General features: G+C 42.2%; 1 protein-coding gene across 1 annotated transcript; it reads left to right on the forward strand.

Moving 5' to 3' along the window:
* Positions 1–2,741: 2,741 nt before the first annotated feature.
* BMP10 (bone morphogenetic protein 10) lies at positions 2,742–8,441 on the forward strand. The gene is made up of 2 exons (XM_059078533.1): positions 2,742–3,075; positions 7,504–8,441. Exons 1-2 carry the CDS (start codon positions 2,742–2,744, stop codon positions 8,439–8,441), a joined length of 1,272 nt encoding a protein of 423 aa, XP_058934516.1.
* The last annotated feature ends 16,104 nt before the right edge of the window (positions 8,442–24,545 follow it).

Here is a 24,545-nt window from a genome sequence, read left to right on the forward strand (position 1 = left end):
ATTATGTCTACAAAAATCAAATGAAGGGCTTCCCCGGTGGCGCAGTGGTTGAGAGTCTGCCTGTCAATGCAGGGGACACGGGCTCGTGCCCCGGTCCGGGAAGACCCCACACGCCGCGGAGCGGCTGGGCCCGTGAGCCATGGCCGCTGAGCCTGCGCGTCCGGAGCCTGTGCTCCACAACGGGAGAGGCCACAACAGTGAGAGGCCCGCGTACCGCAAAAATTAAAAAAAAGAAAAAAAAAAATCAAATGAAGAAGGAATGTGGAGATATTTGGACTTTTTAGAGTCATAGGAGAGTCATCAGGAAAAGCTAGAGAAAATCCTAGGAATAAAGAGACTCTGCAGCTAAAATGTAAGTTGTCTGTGACCTAGAAGAGGGAGGAAGTTGTGTTCCCTTCCTTCATAGCTAAAGTCCAATCTCCTGCCTTGGTGGCCCAGCACAGGTGAGGAACATAAGGACCTTGCGTTTCACTTCAAGAAGTCAGAGGCAGTGAGATGTGGTTACAGACACTTTCCTATTCTATCTTTAAATCAACCAAAAAGGTAGACATTTGTGATGGGGAAACTGGACCAAATATTTAACTCCATCATTACTCTAACACCAAGCGCAGGGAAGCCAGGGAAATCACAGTTGCACATCCTAGCCCTGAGAATGTACAGAACAGGAACTCTGCGAGGTGGGATGCCCGTGTCTCCTCCGACCTCTGAAACCAGCGCGCCCGGGTTATAAGTACTACCACTTACTCGGCTGTCTTGTGGCAGTTACATGCACATGCCTGCCATTCAGAGTTTTGGAGTGTGCGTTGACATCTGTGTGTGTGTATGAAGATAAGCGGGTGCTTGTTTCGATGCAGGGCGTGATACAAGGACCCTGCTGGTATGCTGTCGGGAACCTCCGGTAAAGCCTGTAGGGTGGGTTATGGCCCTTGGACTCACTGACTTGTGGACCTGTTCCGGGTGTAATCTATTTTCAGTCTACGATTGTCTGTCTGTTTAATGTAGGAGCAGAAGCTTTCACTGAAATAGAGCATTGAATCAAATCCACATCTATTAAACAAATTAACAATTTTGTGGAGGGCTTCTTTTTTCCCTAAAATACAGCTCTTTCTCTGGCAGTTCAAAAAAATTGCTGTAAAAATTTGCATTTTAGGAGGGGAAGAATCAGAAGATGACTATAAACCTTAGGGAGCCTAGAGGAAAAATGGAAAGGGGAACTATTGTAGTTATCCTATTGGGGTAAACGTAGGAAAATTTAACTCAGAAACTAAGAGAATATTCCAGTGCACCAAATATATAGACGCAGCCCTCCGAACTCAGGACCAGGACGTGCACTGAACAGGTCAGAGAGACCCCAGTCCCAGTGCCTCAGTGGGAAAAGTACCCCCTGGAGTTGTCCACAGACTCACCCTGATCATAGCATGCTGCTACCGGCACTAATTAGGGTTGAAAAGTGAGATGACCTTGATTTGTCTTTCCCTACACCAGACACACAATCAATTCCACCACTGTTTTTCAGATCAAGGCAGTTGGTATTTTTCACCTTTGTTTGCCAAGCTTTTACTGGAAACGTTTGATGGTCAATTTGATTTAACCATAAAGACGGATTCGGCAGAGATTGTGGTCGTTTTAATAACTCATCACACAGGTGAAGGTCCTGAGCTCCACGCCCAGCTGCAAACTGTCGCCTGCCTTGGACTGACCATGGACTCCCTGGAGACCGGCTGGGCTGCAGCTTAGTTAATCTGGCTAAACCGCCTGTGCCCCAGACTAGGGGAACCCTGGTTAAAAGGTCTGATTGTTTTCTTGTTTCATAAGAGTCAGACTGCCTGGATTCAAATCCTGGCTCTATCACTTTGTAGCTTTGTGACCTCTGGCAACCTATTGAATCTTAATGACCCATATATGCCATGGGGATAATAATAGGGTTATTATAGGAAACACAATCAGTGATATATGCAAAGCACTTAGTACAATGCCTATTCGTAGTACAATGCCTGTTTGTAGGAAAGCACCTAATAAATTTTAGTTGCTGTGATAATGAAGCACTTGCCCTATTTTTCAAAAGCCATTTTAGCCAGATTGAATCCATACCAAAAAGGCTATTGCCCATGAAATTTATACTTTCCTGTTTCTAATAATGTCAGCTTGTAAAGATTTATAAGTTCATTTATATCTGTTAACTTATCTTGGAAATGTTGGAGATTTGGTCTTTCTTCAGAAATGTTTATGTGAGGATGAAAGCCCCATCACTAGCATTAATACATATCACCATTGACGTGTATTGTGTTGATTCAATGTCTATTATATGCATGTGTGAAACTGAACCAAGTAAAAGCAGAAATTAGGCATTCCTGCCTAAAGGAAGTGAATTGAAAGGAGGAGAAGCAGAGCCTTTGCAAGGAGAAAATTGTCCTATCTCTCCGCCAGTGTCAGAATGTGGAAATGTTTACAAAATGCTCATTAAAAGAAAAAAGGATTGCGAGATAGAAACAAAATCTGGTGCACAAGTTTACACTAGGGAGATAAGAAAGGCTAGGCCCCTATGGGGGATTTTGTTATCCAATTACTGCAACCTGATTTTTTGGGGGGAGAGGAAGAGTGGTAGGGGGGAGGGAGAGAGGGGAAGTTTCCAAACTTGTCTCCAGTGACACGAGACATTTACGCTCCGCAAGATAAAACTGCCACTTAGAGCCCAGGAGCGCTAAACCTTCCTGGGTTGGCCTGGGGGCTGGAGCAGAGTCATGGGTTCCCTGGCCCTGCAGCTGTGTGCTCTCTCCTGCCTGGTGGCTCACTCGGTTTCTGGCAGCCCCATCATGAGCCTGGAGCAGTCGCCTCTGGAAGAAGATATGCCCCTCTTTGATGATGTCTTCTCAGAGCAAGATGGTGTCGACTTTAACACACTGCTACAGAGCATGAAGAAAGAGTTTCTCAAGACATTGAACCTGTCGGACATCCCGATGCAGGATGCAGCCAAGGTTGACCCACCAGAGTACATGTTGGAACTCTACAACAAATTTGCAACAGATAGGACCTCCATGCCATCTGCCAACATCATTAGGAGTTTCAAGAATGAAGGTAAGTGGAGATTTTACTGATCAAATTTGGCTTCAAGTTTTCAGAAGCGGTGAGTAAATTTACAATGCGTGGAAATGATAAAGGTGAAAACATCTGTATAGGGGTGTGTGTACACAGATACCCCAAAACAAGGAACATTTTGGTCTATACCGTTTTTTATGGTCATTTTCCAAATACTATTAAAAGGTATTAAAGAATATCTTTTAATCCAATGCCATAAAATGTCTACCATTTTGACATTATAATTGGGTCTTTGCAAATATTCAATTTGGACAGCAGGTAATAAAAATTATTAATGTTGGTCTACCACTATACCTTTGTCTGTCATTTTCCAGATAGGGCTCAGTTCCGTTTAGCTTTTAATTGACTACAAAATTTGTCAACTTCTACATAGAATGAAAATGATGACAACAGGTAAAATACAGAAAGTTGTGATTTGCGTTTTGCTCAAACTTTGGGTGAGTTTCCATTTTGTGACCTTATTTAAGAAATGTCCAAACAGGATGGAAACATATTTTAGAGATTCTTCCTAAAGTTTTGTTTTGTTTGTTGTGACGTGTGTACCCTTGAAGCACTGTTTATAGTTTCCAGGAAGTGCGCATGGCCCAATTAATGATCCAGCTTATTCTGTGTGTTTATGAAGAGCAACGTACAAGCTTTAAATATCAGCGGGAAAAGTGTGTTTTCTGCCCCCAGATCTTTATTCAGTACTAAATCTAATGACTTAGCAAGTTAATCCTTTATTTAATATGGTACAAGTAATCAAGAAAAATTTTTTTCTAATATCTATGGTAAAAGTTGTGGGTGCAAGATAACTAATTCTTTCATATTTACCAATTATGCTTTTATAGTCATTAACCAGGTACACAAGAGTGATTGGATAGATGTTGGCCAAATATTCTTGAAAGCAAAAAGGCGGTGACAAGATTTAGCTCAAGGTTTGGATTTTTCAGACAGGGTTGACTTAGTAGATGTGGATGATTAGCTTAATTTCTCTGAATCCGAATTTCCTCATCTGTAAATTGGGGACAATATACCTACGTAACACAATTGAGCAATTTCAAAGAGGTTACAAGTAAGAAAGTACTACATTTGCTATGAAGTATTAAACAAATGTCAGCTGTTACTAATGAATTCCTTAAATTCTAGGCATTGGGGGAAACGTTGAATAGGTATTGCTCAGTCCTGGAGATACTATTTGCCTTTAAAATTTAGGTGACTGCCAAAATTTCAAATATTTAGTAACATATTGGAAATGTGACTTAGTAACATTTAGTAACATGATGGAAATGACAAGCTGAAATTACAGATTCTTTCTGTGGTCAGTCTGAATTGAAAATAAACATCCTCCTTCCCTGGGAAGCCTTCCTAATGTTTCTGCGTGCGGATCCCTGGGTGGCTGGCTCAGTGTGTGGGTGGGAAAATATTTGCATCCCTGGGGAAAATAGGAGTTTTTTTCAGTTCTCACTTCTGTGGAGGATTTGGATGGTCCAGGTGAGGAAATGGAGTTTTCAGAGCTTCTTATTACTGAAGATCAGTGAGGACAGGAGCAAACCTCTCAGTGGACAACCCAGCTGCCCACACCTCTGCCAGTCCACTGGTGAAAATGCACAGCCCAAGGGCATGAATCCTGCACGGGGCTTGCCCTGTCGGCTGTTATTGTCTTTCTTTGATTCTCTAACTTTGCTCAGTGCAACTCCCTAGGAGACAAAGACCAACAAAACAAAACAGAACCTCCTCCAAATCTAACTAACAGGGGAACACAAGTGCTGCTTCAAGGTGGAAAAAGCATGACTTTATTTCCTACCACTGCTTTGACCTCTCCTTGTCATCTTGGGGACGTCAGTTCTCTGCACTGAGGCTCGATGTCTTCCAGAATCGAATGAACAGAATACCAATACCAACATTATAGGGTTATTGTAAGAACTAAATAAAACAATTTGCAAGGCATCTGGCACGTGAAGTTTGCTCGGCAAACACTAGATCCCTTGACTGAAGTGTAACACCTCCATTATTATTATATTTGCACATACACAGTGAACTTATTTTTATATTAGCTTTATTGAAGTATAAGGGACATAAACAGTAAACTTCACATATTTAAAGTGTATAATTTGATAGGGTTTGACATATGTAAACATCCATTGGAACCATCACCACCATCAAGATAATAACATATTCATACCACCAAAAATGTCCTTATGCTCCTCGGTAAACCCTTCCTCCCACTACAGTGAGCTTTTATTGTGCATTTTTCTAATGGATAGAGCAACCAGTCTATTCCCCTACTTTTGGTCTTCTCATGTTTCCTGTCCAAGGGGAATCAAGTTTTCTCCATTCCTATAAGGGGCGGGGGACAACTACCATATTACTTGATGTATTAAGGACATACGTCATGCCCATAAATCAATTCGGTCTGATGCCCAGAATCATCAACTCATCAATATTTTTAAAATGCTATCTCTGTTTAAAGCATCATGGTAGATTGGAGGCATAGAAAGGAGGTTAAGCTGTGGTACGTGCCAGTAGGATGACAATCTAGTTGGGAAAAATCCATTCATAAAGACAACTGAAAATTAAGGATGTAAATGGCAAGGTCAAAGGAGAGGTATAGAGGGTAAATACCCAAGTTACCCAGAGAGGAGTGGGCTCCCAGATAGGGAGGTGAAGAAGGGAGGGCCCCATAGGGAGGGGTCACAGCTAGATAGATGGAGATGAGGAGGTAGAGCTTTCCAAGGGTCAGAAGAACATATCCAAAGGTGCAGTATACAGTAAAGCAAGGGAGTGTTTTGGCAAGTAGTAAAGATATCAGTCTACTTTAAATAGGAGACTTTGTTTAATATTTCTACAAATATTAATTGATAAATTGCAATGTTCCATGCTGTAAGGGATGAATGGAAGCTATGACTGGATCAAGAGGTTAAGACCTAATTATAGCTAACTTTGCGAGCCACGCTAGAGAGTTTAAATTCATTCCACTGACCTGTAATTCTCACTGGCAGTGTATGAGATGATTTTAGGTGGTACCCAGAGGAAGCTGTGAATCATGTGAAATCGGTATATGTTTTTTGTAAAGTGGATCGAAAAAAATCCACATAACTGTCATCTCGAACCCCTCATTTCACAAATACCGTTGCTTAGGACAAGTCTAAAAGAGGAAGTTAGTATAAAAACAATAATATCAAGTTAAAGAAAAATATTTAAAAGTACAATCTGGAACAAGGACCTCACTGAAATCATGAACTGGATATACAATTGGGAAAAGGCTGCCAAAGATGATAGCGACCCCCTCAGTTGGTGGTCCTCAGCATCTTTGGTGTTATGGAACTTTTTGATTGATGACAGATGTCTTCAGGGATTCCTTGTAGACAGGTATTACCTGGGACAGGTGTAGAGAAGATTCGGATGCCTATAAAATTCTCAGATAGGGAGTCAACATAATAATATTTGGAGGTGTGCTTCTAAGACTACAGGACCTTTACAATTTTATTTCATAAACATTCTGTGTGATTCCTATGTGCTGCACTTCCATGCCAGGTGCTAAGGCTACAAAATTAAGGCAACCAATCTATCCCCAAGGTTCGTTTTCCCTCATTCTTCCTTATGGAGGACCACAAATGCCAAATTCAACTGCTGTGTTGAATTTGTTATGCCTATAGTGTTATGCCTATCTTGCTGACCTTATCAGGCTTTGTTGTCTAAAGCAGGGATCAGCAAACTTTTTCTGTAAAGGGCCAGGGAGATGGTAAATATTTTAGGTTTTGTGGGCCGTGTGATCTTGGTCGAGACTATTTAATTCTGCCATTGTAGTGCAACAATAGCCACAAACACAACGCAGAAATGAATGGCTGAAGCTCTTTTCCAGTAACCCTTTATTTCCAGAAACAGGTGGCAGGCCTGATTTGGCCTGTGGGCTAGGTTTACCAACCCCTGGTCTACACGGAAGATTTTCAGGAAGACCCCAACTATGTGAGGGTCTCCATCCATTACAAGTACAAATATGAAAAGCCATGACATCCTCGTCACTGAAAAGCTTCAAGAAAAAAAACAACCACCACACATGTCTCGTTTGACAGCTCCTCACTGGTTAGAAAAATTGGGGGTTTGCCTGGACACTCTCCAAGGTCCCTCCCAGGTCAATAATTCTGTGACCGATAAGCTACGCAAACAAGGCTGGGTGCGTTTTCTCTCATTCACGAGGCAGCCATTTTCCATTTTAGTCTTGGCAGCTTAACTCAGTCTAGCGTTCTACCCTTGACCTTCAGTATTCTCTCTTAGAGAATGCTAACACTGTGTTTGTTTTCATTGATTTTCCCTCATTCTCTCTGTATCAAGCCTCCTGAATGGACAGGCGCTCTTACTGAATAAATAAGCATCTGTTTTTCTCTGTAACATACTGCAAATGTGATTTCTTTTTTTTTTTTTCAGATCTGTTTTCCCAGCCAGCCAGTTTTAATGGGCTCCGAAAATACCCTCTCCTCTTCAATGTGTCCATCCCTCACCATGAAGAGGTCATCATGGCTGAACTCAGGTTGTACACCCTGGTGCAAAGAGATCGCGTGATATATGAAGGAGTGGACCGGAAAATTACCATTTTCGAAGTACTAGAGAGCAAAGGGGACCGTGAGGGTGAAAGAAGCATGCTGGTCTTGGTGTCAGGGGAGATCTATGGAACCAACAGTGAGTGGGAGACTTTTGATGTCACCGATGCCATCAGGCATTGGCAAAAGTCAGGCTCATCCACCCACCAGCTGGAGGTTCACATTGAGAGCAAACATGAAATGGAGGATGCTGGCAGGGGACAGCTGGAAATAGACACTAGTGCCCGGAATAAGCATGTCCCTTTGCTTGTCGTGTTTTCTGATGACCAAAGCACTGAGAAGGAATGGAAGGAGGAACTGAATGAAATGATTGCCCACGAGCAACTTCCGGAAATGGACAACCTGGGACTGGAAGGCTATTCCAGCGGACCTGGGGAAGAGGCTTTGCTGCAGATGAGGTCAAACATCATCTATGACTCCACTGCCCGCATCAGAAGGAATGCAAAAGGAAACTACTGCAAGAGGACCCCGCTCTACATCGACTTCAAGGAGATTGGCTGGGACTCTTGGATCATCGCCCCGCCTGGATACGAAGCCTACGAATGCCGTGGTGTTTGCAATTACCCCCTGGCAGAGCATCTCACCCCCACAAAGCATGCCATTATCCAGGCCTTGGTCCACCTCAAGAATTCCCAGAAGGCTTCCAAAGCCTGCTGTGTGCCCACCAAGCTGGAGCCCATCTCCATTCTCTATTTAGACAAAGGTGTCGTCACCTACAAGTTTAAATATGAGGGCATGGCCGTCTCTGAGTGTGGCTGTAGATAGAAGAGGAGTCTTGTGGCTTATTTAATAACTGTAAATGTGTATATTTGGTGTTCCTATTTAATGAGATTATTTAATAAGGGTGTACAGATCATAGAAGCTTGCTGCCTTAGGGAATTTGACAGGTCGGTTTGTTGTAGGAAATGCATGATTTACTCCGCAGTCTAGTCCCTTCCAATCTATCTTTCTTTGGACTTGCCATTTCCTGGCAATGCCATCTCTAATAGTAAGTGGCAAGTCCACACTACTTGCCCTTTAGGCTGATTCGAAAGCAACACTCCTAAGCAGAAAAACACTGTCGAGAGAGGTAGATATTTGTGTATGTATATGTGTACGTAGATAAACTTATAAAATCCTTTTGGTTCTATAGAGGCAGATTCTACTCACACACGTGCATAACCCAATCAGATGTGTATATGTTAAAAGACAGTGGGATGTTCTTGGTCACCTCTTCTCTAAGTAGTATTTCCATCAGGATAATTTGCACCAGGAATTTAACCATCCTAGGAAGTATTACATTTCCGAAATACTACTGGAAATGTAGGGGTAGCTTTTGTCAGTTGAGTTTCTGCTATTACTCAGAGCAGCAGGGCCTGGTAAAGGAGGCTGCATGTTTGAGGGGAGGGGTTATTTGATACAGAAACCAAGCGGCTTCAAGGCGCAGTGGCCTTAAGGGACAACAGCAAAGAATGAGCCCACGGGGGACCAGTGTGCTCTAGAGGGCAGTGCCTGGTCAAGAAAGGAAAACAGAGGGGACTTCATCTGTTCCTAAGGCAACAGGAAGGCAAGACCATGAGTGTTGGCCTTTATGGCTGCAGAGGGTACAGGAGGTGGGAGGGGCTTTTAGGGGAAGAAGGGCAAAGGATAGAGATGCTGTCCTAGGACGTGTTTGTAAAATTATAAGCAGTTCTAATTGGAGAGTTAAATATTTTGGACAAAATAAAATTAACAAAGACCAAGAGGAGGAAAAATCAGAAGGGATCTGTTTGTTGGACTCTTACTATTTTTCTTCAATTCTTCATATTTCTCCTTTGCCTCTGAACCTCTGCCCTTGCTTTTTTCCACCTTTTCCCTTCCCTCCCTCTTTTTTGCCTGAGCGCCTTGTGTCCTTCTCCCATTCATGTGTCCCCTATCATCCCTGGCCTTCATTGCCCCTGCTTTGAACCCGAAGAGGACACCTGAAAGCATTTACTCTTGGGATAAAAGGAGTTAGTGCTCTAATTTCTAGATTTGCCCCTGATATTTTATTTAGTTGAGTTGCTCATATATAAAATGTTTTGTTCATGAATACTTAAGTGTAAGAAAAAGAGAACCAGAGTTGAAATGAATACATTTAAATAAATGAATTAATAAATAGACACACAACCAAATGACTCGAAAGCTAAGCCAGAATTTGGAAATCAGGTTTGCCCCATGATGGAAACCCTGTAGCCTTCCCATCCTTCCCACTCTGCAGTCTTTCTGTTTGGGAACTGGCCGGGATTAAGGGACTGGGAAGTATTCCTGATGACAATGGTCTGGGGCGTCTGCCCAGTAGTTGGCCAGTTGGAAGGACACTGAGACTTGGCCCCAATGCCCCCCGTGCAGGACCACAGGCATTGTGCAGGGAGAACCACAGCAGAGCCGTTCTCAAACTGTTCTGGCACCTCCAGGCAGACAACACGGATGGTCCAACCTAGAATCGGGAATGTGGTTTCCAGTACATAGTCCCCCCCTCACCCCACTGAATGCTTCTTTAAGAAGGCTTGCACTTTTTTTTTTTTTAACCCTGGGAAACCGTCAGCCTTGCTTTCACAAACCTCTGGGGTCATAATCTCATCTTGCCCTAGAAAATAGAGGCAAGGGAAGCTATTTTGAAGGACATTTTGCCCAATTTGGCCCTCAGCTCTGCACATCTGTTGTCCACTGGTATCCAGAGGGTGAATGCTGGAGAATCCATTGCCGCTGGAAGAGTGGTATTCTGGCCATCAGTGGGTATACAGTGATTGACAATTTGAGAGAGCCATGCAACTCAGAATCATTCATTTATGGAATACCCTCCATAGAAAATGGTGTGCTTGCGTGTATGTGTGTGTGTTTGTGTGTGTGTGTGTGTGTGTGAGTGAACTGGCTTTATATACCCAAGCTCAATGCCCTCCATGGGATGGGGTGCAGCCTTTACATCCATGGATTCATGGTACATACTGTATACTCATATACTCTACGGTACTTCTTATCCTTTCTAAAGGACACTGTAATAGACATATGGTAAAACCTTGGTTGAATGGGATTGTTCTAAGTAGATAAAAATCAAGCAGAATTTTCTTTTATATGTAAAATACATAAGACAGTGGTATGCTGGTGAATGCTTTATACCCAGCAGTGGCAGGGTGCGGGTTGTGGGGAGGGGATAGCTCTGATTTGTGGGTTTCAGTGGCGCAAATACCCCCTCCATGGCCTACTTTAAGCTACCAATGTGATGTCAACTGGCTTGCAAAATACCAGAAAACATAACAGTAAGCTCTCGGGAGCCACGCATGGCAACTCTGGTACCCTCCTGCTATTAGCACGCTGATATTAGAACACTAAAGATGTGAAGTGGAAGACTCTGCTTTCCTCAAGCCCTCTGCTGGCTCTGCCAGGTTCCTAGAGAAGCTTTGTTGTGAGCCGTTATAGTCACTCTTCCGTTAAAGAGAGGTGAAAATCTAGGCTGTTGGCAATCAGGCTGCATATGCCAGATGTTTCTCCTTTTACTACAGTCCAGAGGTAAACACGCGTTTCTAAGATTTTCTTCTACCCTATGGAAAGAGTGCAGAAAGCCACCTGTTGGTTATTCAAATGTTGCTAATTGCATTTTTTTTTTTTTTTTTTTGCTTTCTTGTCATCAAAAAATCAAAACACACCGACCATAAATAGAGGAGTCCTGCCAGCTCCCCTCAGGCCTCCTGAAGCATGTTCGCAATCCCTTTACCTCACTGCATGAATACGAAGCCAGGAAGGTGTCAGATCCTTAGGAAAGTAGAACTCACTACTGTCTTCTCTGGTCATAGACCTTTGCTATATGCCACACCTGTCTTTTTTACACTTTTATGGCAGAATTATCATCGCTGAAGTAGATAAACCTAAATGACTCTTGAGAAAGGTAGCAGAGGGGGACTTTGGCAGCCAACAACCAAAATATTCATGTACAAGTTTCTAGGCTTCCTACTATTTATTGATGGATATATTTATTTTTTGTAATATAGTGTAGAATACCAAATATTTTATTTTTATGTTTGTGATTCCCTCTTGGATAAAAGAGTCTTCTGTGCTTTTCAGATAGTACCTCCCCTGAGTATGGCTCCTCTACAGTGTATGGCCTGTATTTTCATCTCCGTCTTTTTGCATCAACTTTTCCTGTTACGTCGAGGAGCCTTGCCAGAAGCTTGCCGTAACTGTGTATATTTGTATCTTGTAGGCATGCCGTGAGCCCCTTGGCATATTCACGGATTTCTAAATAGGACAGTTTTAACTGAAGTGTAGATGTTCCAGAGAATAGTTAACCAATAAATATCATTCTAATAAGCTGACACTGTCATTTTACTGTGAGAGGCAAATGTCAGGCTGTGAGGGGCTACGTTTGCTGCTTAGTGAATGGAGACGGTATTTAATGAGGGCCTTTCATGCCCCTAAACTGGTGCTTCCCCTCTGACTGTATTCATCACCTTCAATGACCCACCAATTCAGAGACCCAATTGGACAAATCCATTTGTAATTGGAAGCTTTACTCTATAAATGTAAAAAAAAAAAAAAAAAAAAGTTAATTTAGTGATTTCCCCAAAGAATCAGTCTCAAGGTACCTAAATTTTTTCCCTGCATATAATTTTTTTGGAAATTAATGGCAAATACTTTTCCCAGAAATTAATGTTAGTAAATGTTTTGGTATTCTTTGGAATCTATATTCTCTAAGTAAAAGATATTTTCATAGAAAGGAATTTTACGTACGGCTTCTTACTGGACTGTTCAAGAGACCGTACAGTCCAGCAGTGTTTTAGCAAAGCCATTTGCAATTTGTCTGGAACATTGAGGGGATGCTGCCCTATCTAAAGGCCTCGGATCTTTTCACAGAGTCACTGTGTTGTACTTAGTCCTTTTAGGATCTGGTAAAAAAGCAATGCTTCTGTGACTCTGTGCATTTTCTTGTCTCCAGCAAGGACATTTGATTTCACACATTAGATGGAAGGAAAGTAGATAACGTCGTATCAGAGCAGCATAAAAGGGTGTTTCTGGGTGTGGAAATGTATCTGAACAACCCTGTCAAGGAATGCCCGTTTGTCGTGATCCGCATGTTCCTATCACACGTGAGCACTTGTTTTGTGAGTGTCTGGCCTGATTGCCGTGGGGATGTCGACGTGTTTGTGCCCACCTAACGAGCCTCCACAAACATGGGAAATCCACGAACCCCACGGTCACACCGAACCAGCTGAAGCATGTTCATGTTTTCGTGTAAAACCCTGTCCAAATTTACATAGTAATTATTAGACTACAGTGAAGATGGAAATAAATATTTTACACTGTGTTCATAAGCCACATGTGTACATTCAGAATCATCTTGTTAAATAAAATGGAAAAATTATTTTGACAATAATTATGTGCAGCTTATTTTTCCTCGAGATGAAATCTTTTCTGCATTCCTTGCCTCCCTTTTTTTCTTTTCTTTTCTTTTCTTTTTTTTTTTTTTTAACGTTTCTTTTTCACAGTCTATCCAGAAGGAGTAGAGCTTCCTGCTATGTTCATAGAGCACGGCCTGAAGAATCGATGAGTTGGTTTTGGCTTCTAAGTGGTCTCACCAGAGAGTGAGGATATGCTTCTCCTATTTTACACAACTTGCTGTGAATCCCAACAATGCCAGAGACATACATAGACAATGAAATTGTCTCCTCTTTGTTAATAATTGTGAAATATTTCTTCTTTGAGTTTGGAATGAGGCAGATGAAACAGAAATTACTTTGGGAAACATATCTAGGCTAAATCTCACTGAAATTTGATTACTGAAACTTTACAGAATCTTAAGCTAAGGAGGGAATTTTGAAGTTATCTGAGGGCCACTCCCTCTGGCAGCCACCAAAGCACTTTTCATCTTTTCCGCAAATATTAGTGACGAGAAGGGAACACACTACCTTCCTAAGGGCACCTAGTACATTTTTAGAGGGATTGCTTTGTACTCATTTCGTCAAATAGGTTAGTTCATTATGCCCAAGAGTTACTGCAGGAAAGACAAAGGTAAGCAGAAAGTCATTAGACTTCTTCCTTATATGGAACTGAAGACTCTCCTGGTGTCCCTCAAAACTTCCCTGTTCCCAACTCTAGTGAACATCGAATCCATCTTCGTGACAGTCATTCTGGTTTGCAGACAGCTCTCCTGTCCTGCATCCACTGTCCCCCTTTTCCTGTCATAGTGCGTGTTTGAACACATGGCCAGAAACAGCAGGCTCCCTTAGCCAGCTGGAAACAGAAGGAAGGCCTGCACCTAGGCTAGACTTGGGCCCTGAGAGAGTAATAGGCCTGGTGGACAAACAGATGCTGCTGCCTGTCCTGGAAGGAAGTTCACTCTATGGCAGAATGTGGGATTTGAAGGACACGGAGACATTCCCAGGTGGGCCCCAAATCCTTCCCTCAGACAATCAACCTGCACCTCTTTTGGAGGGGATCCTCCAAAGTGCTGGCTGGTGGGTTATATCTGGCAAGTGCATCAGCAGGGAGCATGACCCTTGTTCCCAGTATCAGGAGGAGTGATAAAGGCAGGACAGGAGTTCCAGTCCTGGAGGAAAGGGGGCTGAGAATCCGATATGGGGCCTAGGCCAGGGCTGGACTGAAAAAACCTTTGAAAAGCCATTCTTATGATTTGATTTTGAATTCTTTAGCAACACAGTCATTCTCTTCTGTAAAAAATTCCATTTCTGAGTGCCTCTCCCAGTGTGGAGCTTGGACTGTTCTCCACCCGTGGTCTGACTTGAGCATGGCAGCGCAGAACCAGCCACCATGGTTCTAGAAGTTTCTCATATGCTGACAGAGCCTGGCATCGTGTTGGGCAGACAGGGCTGCAAACGATTTGGGGGGTAGTTTGTCTACAAAGTAAGATAAAAAATTATTTTCAGGGCTTCCCTGGAGGACAGTCCGCCTGCCGATGCAGGGGATGCGGGTTCAGGCCCCGGTCTGGGAAGATCCCACATGCCGTGGAGCGGCTGGGCCCGTGAGTCATGGCCGCTGAGCCTGCACGTCCGGAGCCTGTGCTCAGTAACGGGAGGGGCCACAACAGTGAGAGGCTCGCGTACCGAAAAAAAAAAAAATTATTTTCAAATCTTAGATTATGCATTTAATAATATTTACAGGTTCTATTAAGTGTTCCTAAGGTGAATTGATCTTTGTGGTGTTATGGGAAAATAATGCCATGAGACGGACTGCATGAGGCTCCAGTCACATGACGAGAGCCCGCTTTTGTGCAGAAGTGACTATTTGTAAATAAGGGGCCTGTTTGGAGAAGGTGAGAGCTTGTTAACTTGGGTGGTTATAAATGGATTATGCGATTATCTCCAACTCACTCTCCCAAACTGTCAGTTTACAAGAACCAGCTCCTGCCCTCTCTTAACCTTCCTCAGAGCATTCACACAGATACAAAGGAGCTCATATCCCAAGGAGAAAGCCCAGAAACACACAGACACCCCAATCCATTTTTACTCTTAAATGTGATTCTGAGACTCTTATACAAACTTTGGGCCGCTCAGTTCAAATTAAGATTCTTTGGTCGTAAGTGTGAAGCACTGTCGTCAAATCGGGATTCAGCAGAAAATTTTCACTCACAGGACACAAGGCCAGGTTTCTCCCATCGCATGGAAGTGGTGCTAGAAAAATCCAGTTCTAACCCCTCATTAGTATTTTTGCCAAAAATGTATGACGTAACCTGACCATTTATGAGGAAATATCAGATGAATCCGTTTGGAGAACATTCTAGAAAATAACCAGACTACTCTCTAAAATCCTCGATGAAAGGCAAAGAAAAACTGAGGAACTGTTAGAGATTAAAAGAGGCTAAAGAGACATGACAACCATATGTAACACATGATCCTGGACTGGATCCTAGATCCCCCCAAAAAGGGCAAAAGGACGTTCTCTTTTTGTTAAGTTCACTACTGCTCAGCAAGCAGAACTCTATCAACCGTACACTCTCAAATGAGAGTCATTTCAAAAAATCATGGTTATTGGTGTTTCTCTGAAACTGTGAGACGTCATATGGGAGGAGTAACTAGGCTTTTGCCCAATGTAATCTGCAAGAAGCAAGCAGGCAGCATTCAAAATAAGACCTTCGCCAGTGGGTAAACTCGACAGAAGGAACAGAGCTGAGGGGAAACTGTTCATCCACGTGGCAAACGTGATGTCAGTACATGAGCTGCAGCCAAACATTTTCCTGAAATAGCCAAGCTCAACAGTCCGTTCCCCGAAAAAAAGCATGCTTTTCAGGCAGTAAACCATCTGTTTCAAGTGTTTAGAAAATGACTCTCCAATCACTGGTAATTTAAACTTCCTTATACCCCAGTTCAATGTTTGATAAGGGAAGAGTGCTAACAGGATGGGAACTGAGTTACTATATTAAGAAACCCAGTGAGAACAAAAACCAGCCCCCTGCAGCTATTTTGTTTATGCTCCAGATCCATCTGTTTTAATTAACATAGTATTTACATGAGACCAGCTCCTGTTACCTCTTTTGCTGCCACTGTCACATGTTCTGTTCTTTAAGGTTTTTTGGTTTTGTTTTTTGTTTTGGGGTTTTTGTTGTTGCTTTTTTAAAAAAAAAACCTTCTACAAAAGCACAACACAGTGAAATCATATTATTGCGTCCTAATTCCCAAGGGCCAGGCACTCTTGCTTTGTACAGTATGGGGTCAGGTATTAGGTTGCTAGATAAAATATAGGATGTCCAGGGCTTCCCTGGTGGCGCAGTGGTTGAGAATCCGCCTGCCGATGCAGGAGACACGGGTTCGTGCCCTGGTCCGGGAAGATCCCACATGCCGCGGAGCAACTAAGCCCGTGAGCCATGGCCGCTAGGCCTGCGTGTCCGGAGCCTGTGCTCCGCAACGGGAGAGGCCACAACAGTGAGAGGCCCGCATACCGCAAAAAAAAAAAAAAAAAAAAAAAAAAAAAAAAAAAAAAAAAAAAAATATAGGATGTCCAGTTAAATTTGAGTCTAAGATACACAATGAAAAAATTGTTGATTATGTCTCAAATATTGCATAGGACATGGATATACTCAAAATGTATTCGTTGTTTATCTCACTCTAAATTTAATTGGTGTCCTGTGTTTTATTTGCTAAATTTGGCAGTCTTTGTTGGTTATTGCTCAGAAGTTTCCTTGAGGGGAGAGAGCTGGAGGAAATGAAGTACTTCTTCCATCTATTCCCTAAAGGATTACTCAGAGGATCACAAATCAAGCCTAGCAGTGTTCATTGTTGAAGGACAGCTTTGAGATTTGACATTGAAATCCACTTGACCATGATACCTAATACTAAAAACAGTAGCAAATCCCTAACACCCTCTCCTCCTCATTTCCCTGGAAATCTTACCTTCAGAGTTTCCATTTTTCATGTTGATTTTGTCTATTTTGGATTTTTTTATATTCACAAAAGTGAAATTGCTGGAGAAAAAGGATGCGTACATTTAGACTATATCATTCTCAGAGATACTACCAAGGTACTCTCCAAAATGTTATACCCCATCAGCTGTATGCAAGAGGTCTGTTTCTGTAGTTTCCAATATTCAATACTATTGCTTTTTTCTTAATGGATGTTGGGATGGTTGAGATGTGTCCCCCCTCAAAATATATGTTGAAGCTCTAACCCCTAGTACCTCAGAGTGTGACCTTATTTTAAAATAGGGTCTTCAAAGAGGTAGCCAGGCTAAAATGAGGTCACTAGTGTGGTCCCTAACCCAATATGATTGGTGTCCTTAGAGAAAGGGCAAATTTGGACACAGACACAGACACACACACAGGGAGAACACCTCGTAAAGATGCAGCTCCAAGACAAGGAATGCCAAAAATTGTCAGCAAACCACCAGAAGCTAGGGTAGAGGCATGGAATGAATTCTCCATCACAGTCCTCAGAAGGAACCAACTTTGCAGACACCATAACCTTAGACTTTTAGCTTGTAGAACTGTGATGTTATCCATTTCTGTCATTCAAGCCACTCAGTTTGTGGTACTTTGTTACGGCATCCCTAGGAAACTCATACAGATGCTAATTATGATAAATTTAATTAAATAAATTTAACTTTATTTCTTTAATAATTGGTGAGTTAGAATATATTTTTAAATATTTCTTGATTAATCCTCTTTATTCCATCAATAGACTTGTCCTGTCTTTTACCCATTGTTCATATTCTTCTAGCTGATTTGTTGGAATCTATATATTATGTGCAATTAATCCTTTGTTTTATGCTACCAGTGGTTCTCCCAGTTTGTCGCTTATCTTTCAACTTTTCAAAAATATTGTATTTTGCCATTCAAAGTCTTATATTTTTTCTTAGTCAGACCTGTCAGTCTTTTCCTTTGTGGCTTCCTGGTTTTGCCTGTCATGCTTAGAGGTGCTTTCCCTGTCTCAAAATTATTAAAATGTTTTGCTGGCAAAATAATATTTGGCCCGGCTTAATGAAACAGTCAAAGGAAGGAGAAGAAGTGAAGAGGATAGGAAAGTTTTCCTGGCTAGAACTAACATAAACTGGACCTAGAAAAAGTTTAAAGCTTTGTTTTCTCCTGCAGCTTCTTTAAAAACCTCCTATTTTGCAATTGTCTTTGACTCTGCAGTTCCTGTGACTTGAAGGCTGGTTGCTGACTCCTGCAAAACCCACGGAACCAGGGGTCCACTCAGGCTCTTTTTTTTTTTTTTTTTCCGGTACGCGGGCTTCTCACTGCCATGGCCTCTCCCGTTGCGGAGCACAGGCTCCGGACGCGCAGGCTCAGTGGCCATGGCTCAAGGGTCCAGCCGCTCCACGGCATGTGGGATCTTCCCAGACCGGGGCACGAACCCTCATTCTCTGCATCAGCAGGCGGACTCTCAACTACTGCGCCACCAGGGAAGCCCTATCCAGGCTCTTTTGTGCTAATGTCCCATCGTGTCGTTAGGCGATCTTATCAGATGGTGTTTCTATCATGTACCACTGTATAAGGAACCGTACCCAAACAATGCTTTGAACAATAACAATCATTTATTTTGTTCATGAATCTGGGGTGATTAGGCTCCAGGCGGAGAGGCTTCCTTCGCATCTCAGGCAGTCAGATGGTGGCTGGGGCTTTGTCATCTCCAAGGCTTCCTTGCTCACGTGTGTGGCATCTGGCCTGGGGCACCTTGGGTCTCTTTCTCTGTCTCTCCATGCTGTCTCTCCACGTGGCTACCTCAGGGTAACCAGAGTTCTTCTATGGTGGCAGAAGGTTTCCAGGGTGCATGTCTAGCCTTGAAAGACAAGCAACATCACTTCTGCCATATTCTATTTGTGACCAGCAAGCTCATGATTTGACTCCATCTTCCAAAGTGATGTGTGTTGATGAAACTTCAGCCATCTTTTAAAATCCCCATAGATAATACCTAAGAAATCCCAAAGGTGATTCTCTTTTTTTCTGTGCTCTGCTCACACTGGGGCCACAGTAAACACATGCATTCTTGGCCCTGACTAATCCTGAGACAGCGAGTACCCCCCTGCTTGGCCGTAACTGTTCTGCACGCCTCCACCAGAGCAGGTCACCAGCTCATCTCTTGAGCTTAGATTTCCTGGATGGGGCTCAGACTTGAGTCATCCAGGTGCCACCCTGCAAACATAGGAAACATCTATCAGGATCTCAGAGGGGCGCAATTTGAAGCAACTCTGACTACACACAAGGTGAAGGACAAGCATTCTTCCCCCTCCCCTCAATTCCAACAATAAAAGCTCATTTAAGTAAATGAAGATACGTTCAAAATGAATTAATAGTCACTAAAATCAAGTTTTGAAGCTATCTGTAGGCATGGCAAATCCTTCCTTAATTGGAAAAATTTTTTCTTAAATTAAGTCAAATCATGATAGGCTTCTTAACTTGGTGACTCAAGATAGCTAAGCAATGTGTTTAAGCTAAAGTTAGAGGCCTCTTTCAGCTCTTTTGGTTTATTTGATTTTAAAGCTCTGTTTGGAATTCTTGATCTTTGTACAAAGGAGTTGCAGAAAAATTAAGTAACTTAACTAAAGTCATCTAATCAGTCAGTGGAAGACTTAATCACAAGACCTAGATATATCATAACCTCAGGTGACCAAGATGTTTTTAGTAAAGTTACCTCCTAAGATTTGCCTCAATACTGATTTGTTTTAATGAGGAGCAAACAAACAAATAAAACATTCTAGATGCTTCTCGACTATAATCTGCATTTTCTAAACTTTCATGAATGTGGTTGTTCAAAAGCCAGATTTTGACAAATACTGCCAAGCAATATTATTTAGTAAGTAGGGATTTACATAATGTGGTTGGATGCCACTGGCTTGAGGAGTTGCAAAGTGAGAAGCAAAGTGCATTTGAAACAACCCAGGACATGTGTTGAAAAGCTACGTGTGGAGTTAAGTAAAGGTTGAAGGCAGTGTGGATTCACATGGCAAGTACAGTAACCAAGTCCCATGATCCATCACCTTTAGGTTTGTTGTTTTTTGCCATGACAACTGCTTATCTTTGGTAGATGTTTTTGGATCCAGAGCTGACACTTGAGGAAGTAGCTTTTCTTAACTGGCTTGACAAACAAAGACTAAATATGAAAATTCAGCAACACAGTAAGAGATTTCTACAAGGAGGATATTAAGGGCTTTATTATAACTGCTCTCTTCATCATCACACAGTGATGTCAAAAGATGCTGAATGGAGAATACTGGTTACTCCGAGCTCTGATATTCACCAATAAGATGCAGTTAATCAATTACCTACAGCTAATATGAGCCCTTTAGATCTACTACTAGTGCTATTGCTAACACAATAACTTAAAATCAATAGTAGAAGGATCAAACTATTTGCCTCTAACCCTTGTGCCCAGGCAAATCAGACCAACTTGGAGTTCCATTGCCAGATTTCAGACTTTGTTATGTCTCTCTGAGCTGTATGGCTGTCTTGTGTACCGGTACAGCCCTACTTCCTGACTTCTTCTTAAGCCATCAAGGGATCCCACCATTCTCTTTGCGCTGTCTAGAACAGGGATGGCAACCCCAGAGGCCAGGCAAGTAACATACACAGGTGAGGAGGCCTGGAGACTGAGGGCCACTGGAGGCCTCAGCCTCCAACTGTTGGCAGCAGCAGCTGTGAGGTTGCAGACAATTGTTGCTGCAGTAGTTTAGGTCTGGGTGTACCAGATTTTCCAATTTTAAGATAAATTAGAAATCTGAAATTTTATTTTTTTTTTTTAATTTTTCCATCTGATTCCAGAAAGTGTCTACATTCTGGGAAGCACAGATAATACACCTGTGAGCCTAACTTGGCCCATAAGGTACTTCTTTGCCCTTTCTGGCCTTGAGGTTAGTTGGGACACTGGGAGAATCATAATCCTCCTGAGTGGGACCACGACTTTTTTCACTGAACCCAGCAATCATGTCCTGAACTGGAAATGTTCCTCTTGAGGCTCATTCTCTGTTTGACTCCCAGCTGCTTCTCTTGATCAAATGGACCAGAAGTTGGGTCAGGGGTTTCATTGGCATCACCTCCCTTCCCAGTTCTGGGAAGTTTACCTCTGCTACCTGTAGATGCAGAGCCAACAGCCTGTCCCCAGTGGGCCTGTTGAGACCTGCCCTTGATCCTGGCACTGTTTCTACAGCTCATCATTAGAATGAGACTTTCTTCAGTAAAGAGATGTTCTGTGTCAGTGGTTCTCAATGGTTCCCAAGCTAGTTTGTGCATTAGAATCATCTGAGAAATAATTTTTAAGACAAGAGTCCTGGTCTTAGCAAAGAGAATCACATTGAGTCAAATGGATATAATGTCAGGCAGCAGTTCTCAAATGTTTTCTTCTTAGGTCTCCTTCACATCCTTAAAAATTATTGAAGATCCCAAAGAGCTTGTGTTTATGTAGGTTATAGCTATTGATATTTACTATATTAGATATTTAGACTGACAAGTTAAAAAATGTATTTATCAAATCAGCTTAAAATTCACAAACTTATTGTACATTAATATAAAGAACATATTTTTGTGAATAATAAATATGTTTTCCAAAGCAAACTTAGTGTCATAAGAAAATTGGCATTGCTTTACAATTTTGCAAAAATTTTTCAGTGTCTGGCTTAGAATACAGCTGCATTCTCCTACCATTCGATTTGTTGCAGTATGTTATTTTGGTTGAAGTAAATGACAGAAATGTGACCTCTTACAAATTTGCTGTTGAAAAGGGAGACATTTTAATAGCTTGTTCAGATAATTGTGGGTATTCTTCTTTGATACTACACTAAAACTCAATCAATGATAGTTTCTTAAATGTTAAGTGCAAGGTAAAATCTTAAATCATATCAATGAACTCTGTATTTAGTTACATTAAAATCCATTGGTCTTCTTGCACTTTTAATGGATCTTTGAGCCAAGAGTGATTCTATAATATCATGCATTTGTTATTTGGAAAATATTTGTTCACAGATCTTCTAAACATTGACACATTTCATGTACAATATCAACACATATCATGTGGCCTCTGGAAAACTCCATGAATGAGAGTGATTAAAAGCAAATCATGTCTTAGTATTATTATAAAAATAGCTTTGACCTCTGCAGACCCTCTCGTGTAGCAAAAAGAGCCCTTTCCTAAAAATATATAGATCCAGATTCTATGTGGCATAGTGGCGAAAAGCCTTGGTGCTGGAGCCAGCCTGCCTGTTACTCAACCTCTCTGTGCCTGCTAACTGAGAAGAATGAAAGCACCTCACCTTATAGACATAGTGTGAGGATCAAATGTGCTAATGCATACAAATTATTTGGAACAGTGAGTGCCAATGGGTACGGAAGCAATAAATGTCAACTAACTGTTACTCAGTAAAGGCAGGAAGCCCCCAGTCCCCTCCTCTGGAAACCCTGGGCCACCTTTGAACTTTGTTCACCTTTTTCTGTTCCATTTTTCCATTCTTTTCCCATAAGGCTGAGCATAAAGCTGATTTTATCATACTTTCAAGTGTGCACATGGGTGGTAGGTTGTCATAGGGGGAAGCACCACCTTATAACCCTGGATGGCTTCAGCACAGAGCTTTCAGTGAGCCCACCTGAGGCCCACTCTGAGCGAAGGCAAAGCCCAGTGGAGCTGGCACACTAGAATTTGGGGGTGGGGAGTTGAAACACACATTTTTAAGTGAGGCTCATCTGAAACTGTCTCTGTTGGCAATGAAAGTCCCACAGAAACAAGCCAAAATGGAATTTCCAAGATTTTCAGCTTTGCAATGACCACTGAGGAGAAAATTCCAGATTGAAAAAAAAGAGACCACCCTTGCCAGGACTTTTCCACAGTAAGCATTCGAAAAGGTTAGGAGGTGACTTTTGGAGGAGTGCTGCCTCTTCTAAACTCCGCTGTTCACACGAAGGCTGTATCTTCTTCCTTATCCTCCTCCAGAATAAGAAAAAGGGAGTGACTTGCATTTGTGCATTTGGCTCTTCGAAGAACCTTCCCCTAGGCTGCAGAGAATTTTCACTTTCATGTCCCCGGAGCAATGAGGGTGGAGGGGAGATAGGAAAGCAAAGGCACCTACGTCTTGGGTTTATTGTGGACCTTTCTGTGACTTGGCTTCTGGCTGACTCAGGGAGCTCTGGGGGAAGAATTTGGACAGAAGTGTATATTCCCCCAGCATTGCAGATATAAGGGGAAGGTGACCTCGTGGCAAAGCTTCTGTATGCTTGTGTGGCTCTGGATAAACACTCTAGTGGAGCTTCTTGCTCTGCATTTCTCATTTCTGTTCTTAAGTGCCCCAGACACTTGGCCACTCTTTCCTCAAGATTCTACTAATGACCGATTTAAGTACCTGACGGGCAAGATAAGTTTAGGGGCTCTTCCAACTCCATAGTATATAAATTTATATATTTGCAGAGCTGGAAATGGTTTCAGATTTCATCTAGTTGAACTCTTTTTTTCGACATGGAAGTGGAAGCCAGAGAGGCTCAATGAACTTCTGGGATCAAAAGCCACTTTCATAGCAGGACTGAGTCAAAAACTCCCAAACAACAGTCCTTTCTACTACCCTCTAGGGTTCTCAAAATTGAGGCCCATGTGCTCCCCTGGAGATGTATGTGTGGCTATGTGTACAAGGTACACAAAAGGGAAGGGATATAACTTAAGGTATTTTCCTAGAGCTTCAGTTTTATACTAAGGCCAACAGTCAAAAACAAATGTCATATCACATGGACCTCTGTTCATATCACATGTATCACTTGTTCCCCAGCTCCCAGAACAGTGCCTGATATAGTGCATAATCAATCTATTTGTTGAACAAATGAATAAATGAATGTTGAAAAGAGGACATGATATTTCATCACATATTTTAGCTTACAGTGGCTTAGAGATATGTCAGTGGAATATTTGAGAAAACTGTAGTGGTGCTAAAACTAGATGTCCTAAAGAAGCAGCTATATTGTGGCCATGTGCCTCATGTGAGAATCTTTCTATACCTTGTCAAAGTCCAATGTATTTTGAATTTGGATGAATACGGCAATTGCCTCCTTCGTCCATTTCTCTGGGACACAATTTCTCCCTTTTCTACCTACCTGCATAATCTCTTCTTATCTTTTCTAATCACTTTCCCAAGGAAGGCTTCCCTAAACCCCTAGATTGGGTTAAATTCTTCAGTTTTATGCTCCACTGGATCCTGCCCTTCTCCTTTGTAACATTCAATGCACTTGATTAATGACTGTTTTCCCACCTAGGCTGTAAGTTTCCTTCATGAGAAAAGGCTCATGTTGATCTCACTCATTGCCTGATAGCCCTAATGCCTTGACCAGGACCTGGAACGTGGTAGGCTTAGTGTTTAATCAAAACAGAATTGAATTTCCTGAGCTAATCATAGTAGTGATTGCCTGGCTTATCCTGTTCTAATCAGAAACCGTGGTGCCTGGCCTGCCAGAATATCAGC

This window comes from Kogia breviceps, chromosome 11 (genome assembly GCF_026419965.1).
Source record: "Kogia breviceps isolate mKogBre1 chromosome 11, mKogBre1 haplotype 1, whole genome shotgun sequence".
In the NCBI taxonomy this organism is placed as follows: domain Eukaryota; kingdom Metazoa; phylum Chordata; class Mammalia; order Artiodactyla; family Physeteridae; genus Kogia; species Kogia breviceps.

Bases quoted from the DNA above. Each gene is read 5' to 3' on its own strand.
- BMP10 (XM_059078533.1), top strand. From the start codon at position 2,742: ATGGGTTCCCTGGCCCTGCAGCTGTGTGCTCTCTCCTGCCTGGTGGCT. The intron at 3,076-7,503 runs GTAAGTGGAGAT...TTTTTTTTTCAG, and splicing joins TAGGAGTTTCAAGAATGAAG to ATCTGTTTTCCCAGCCAGCC.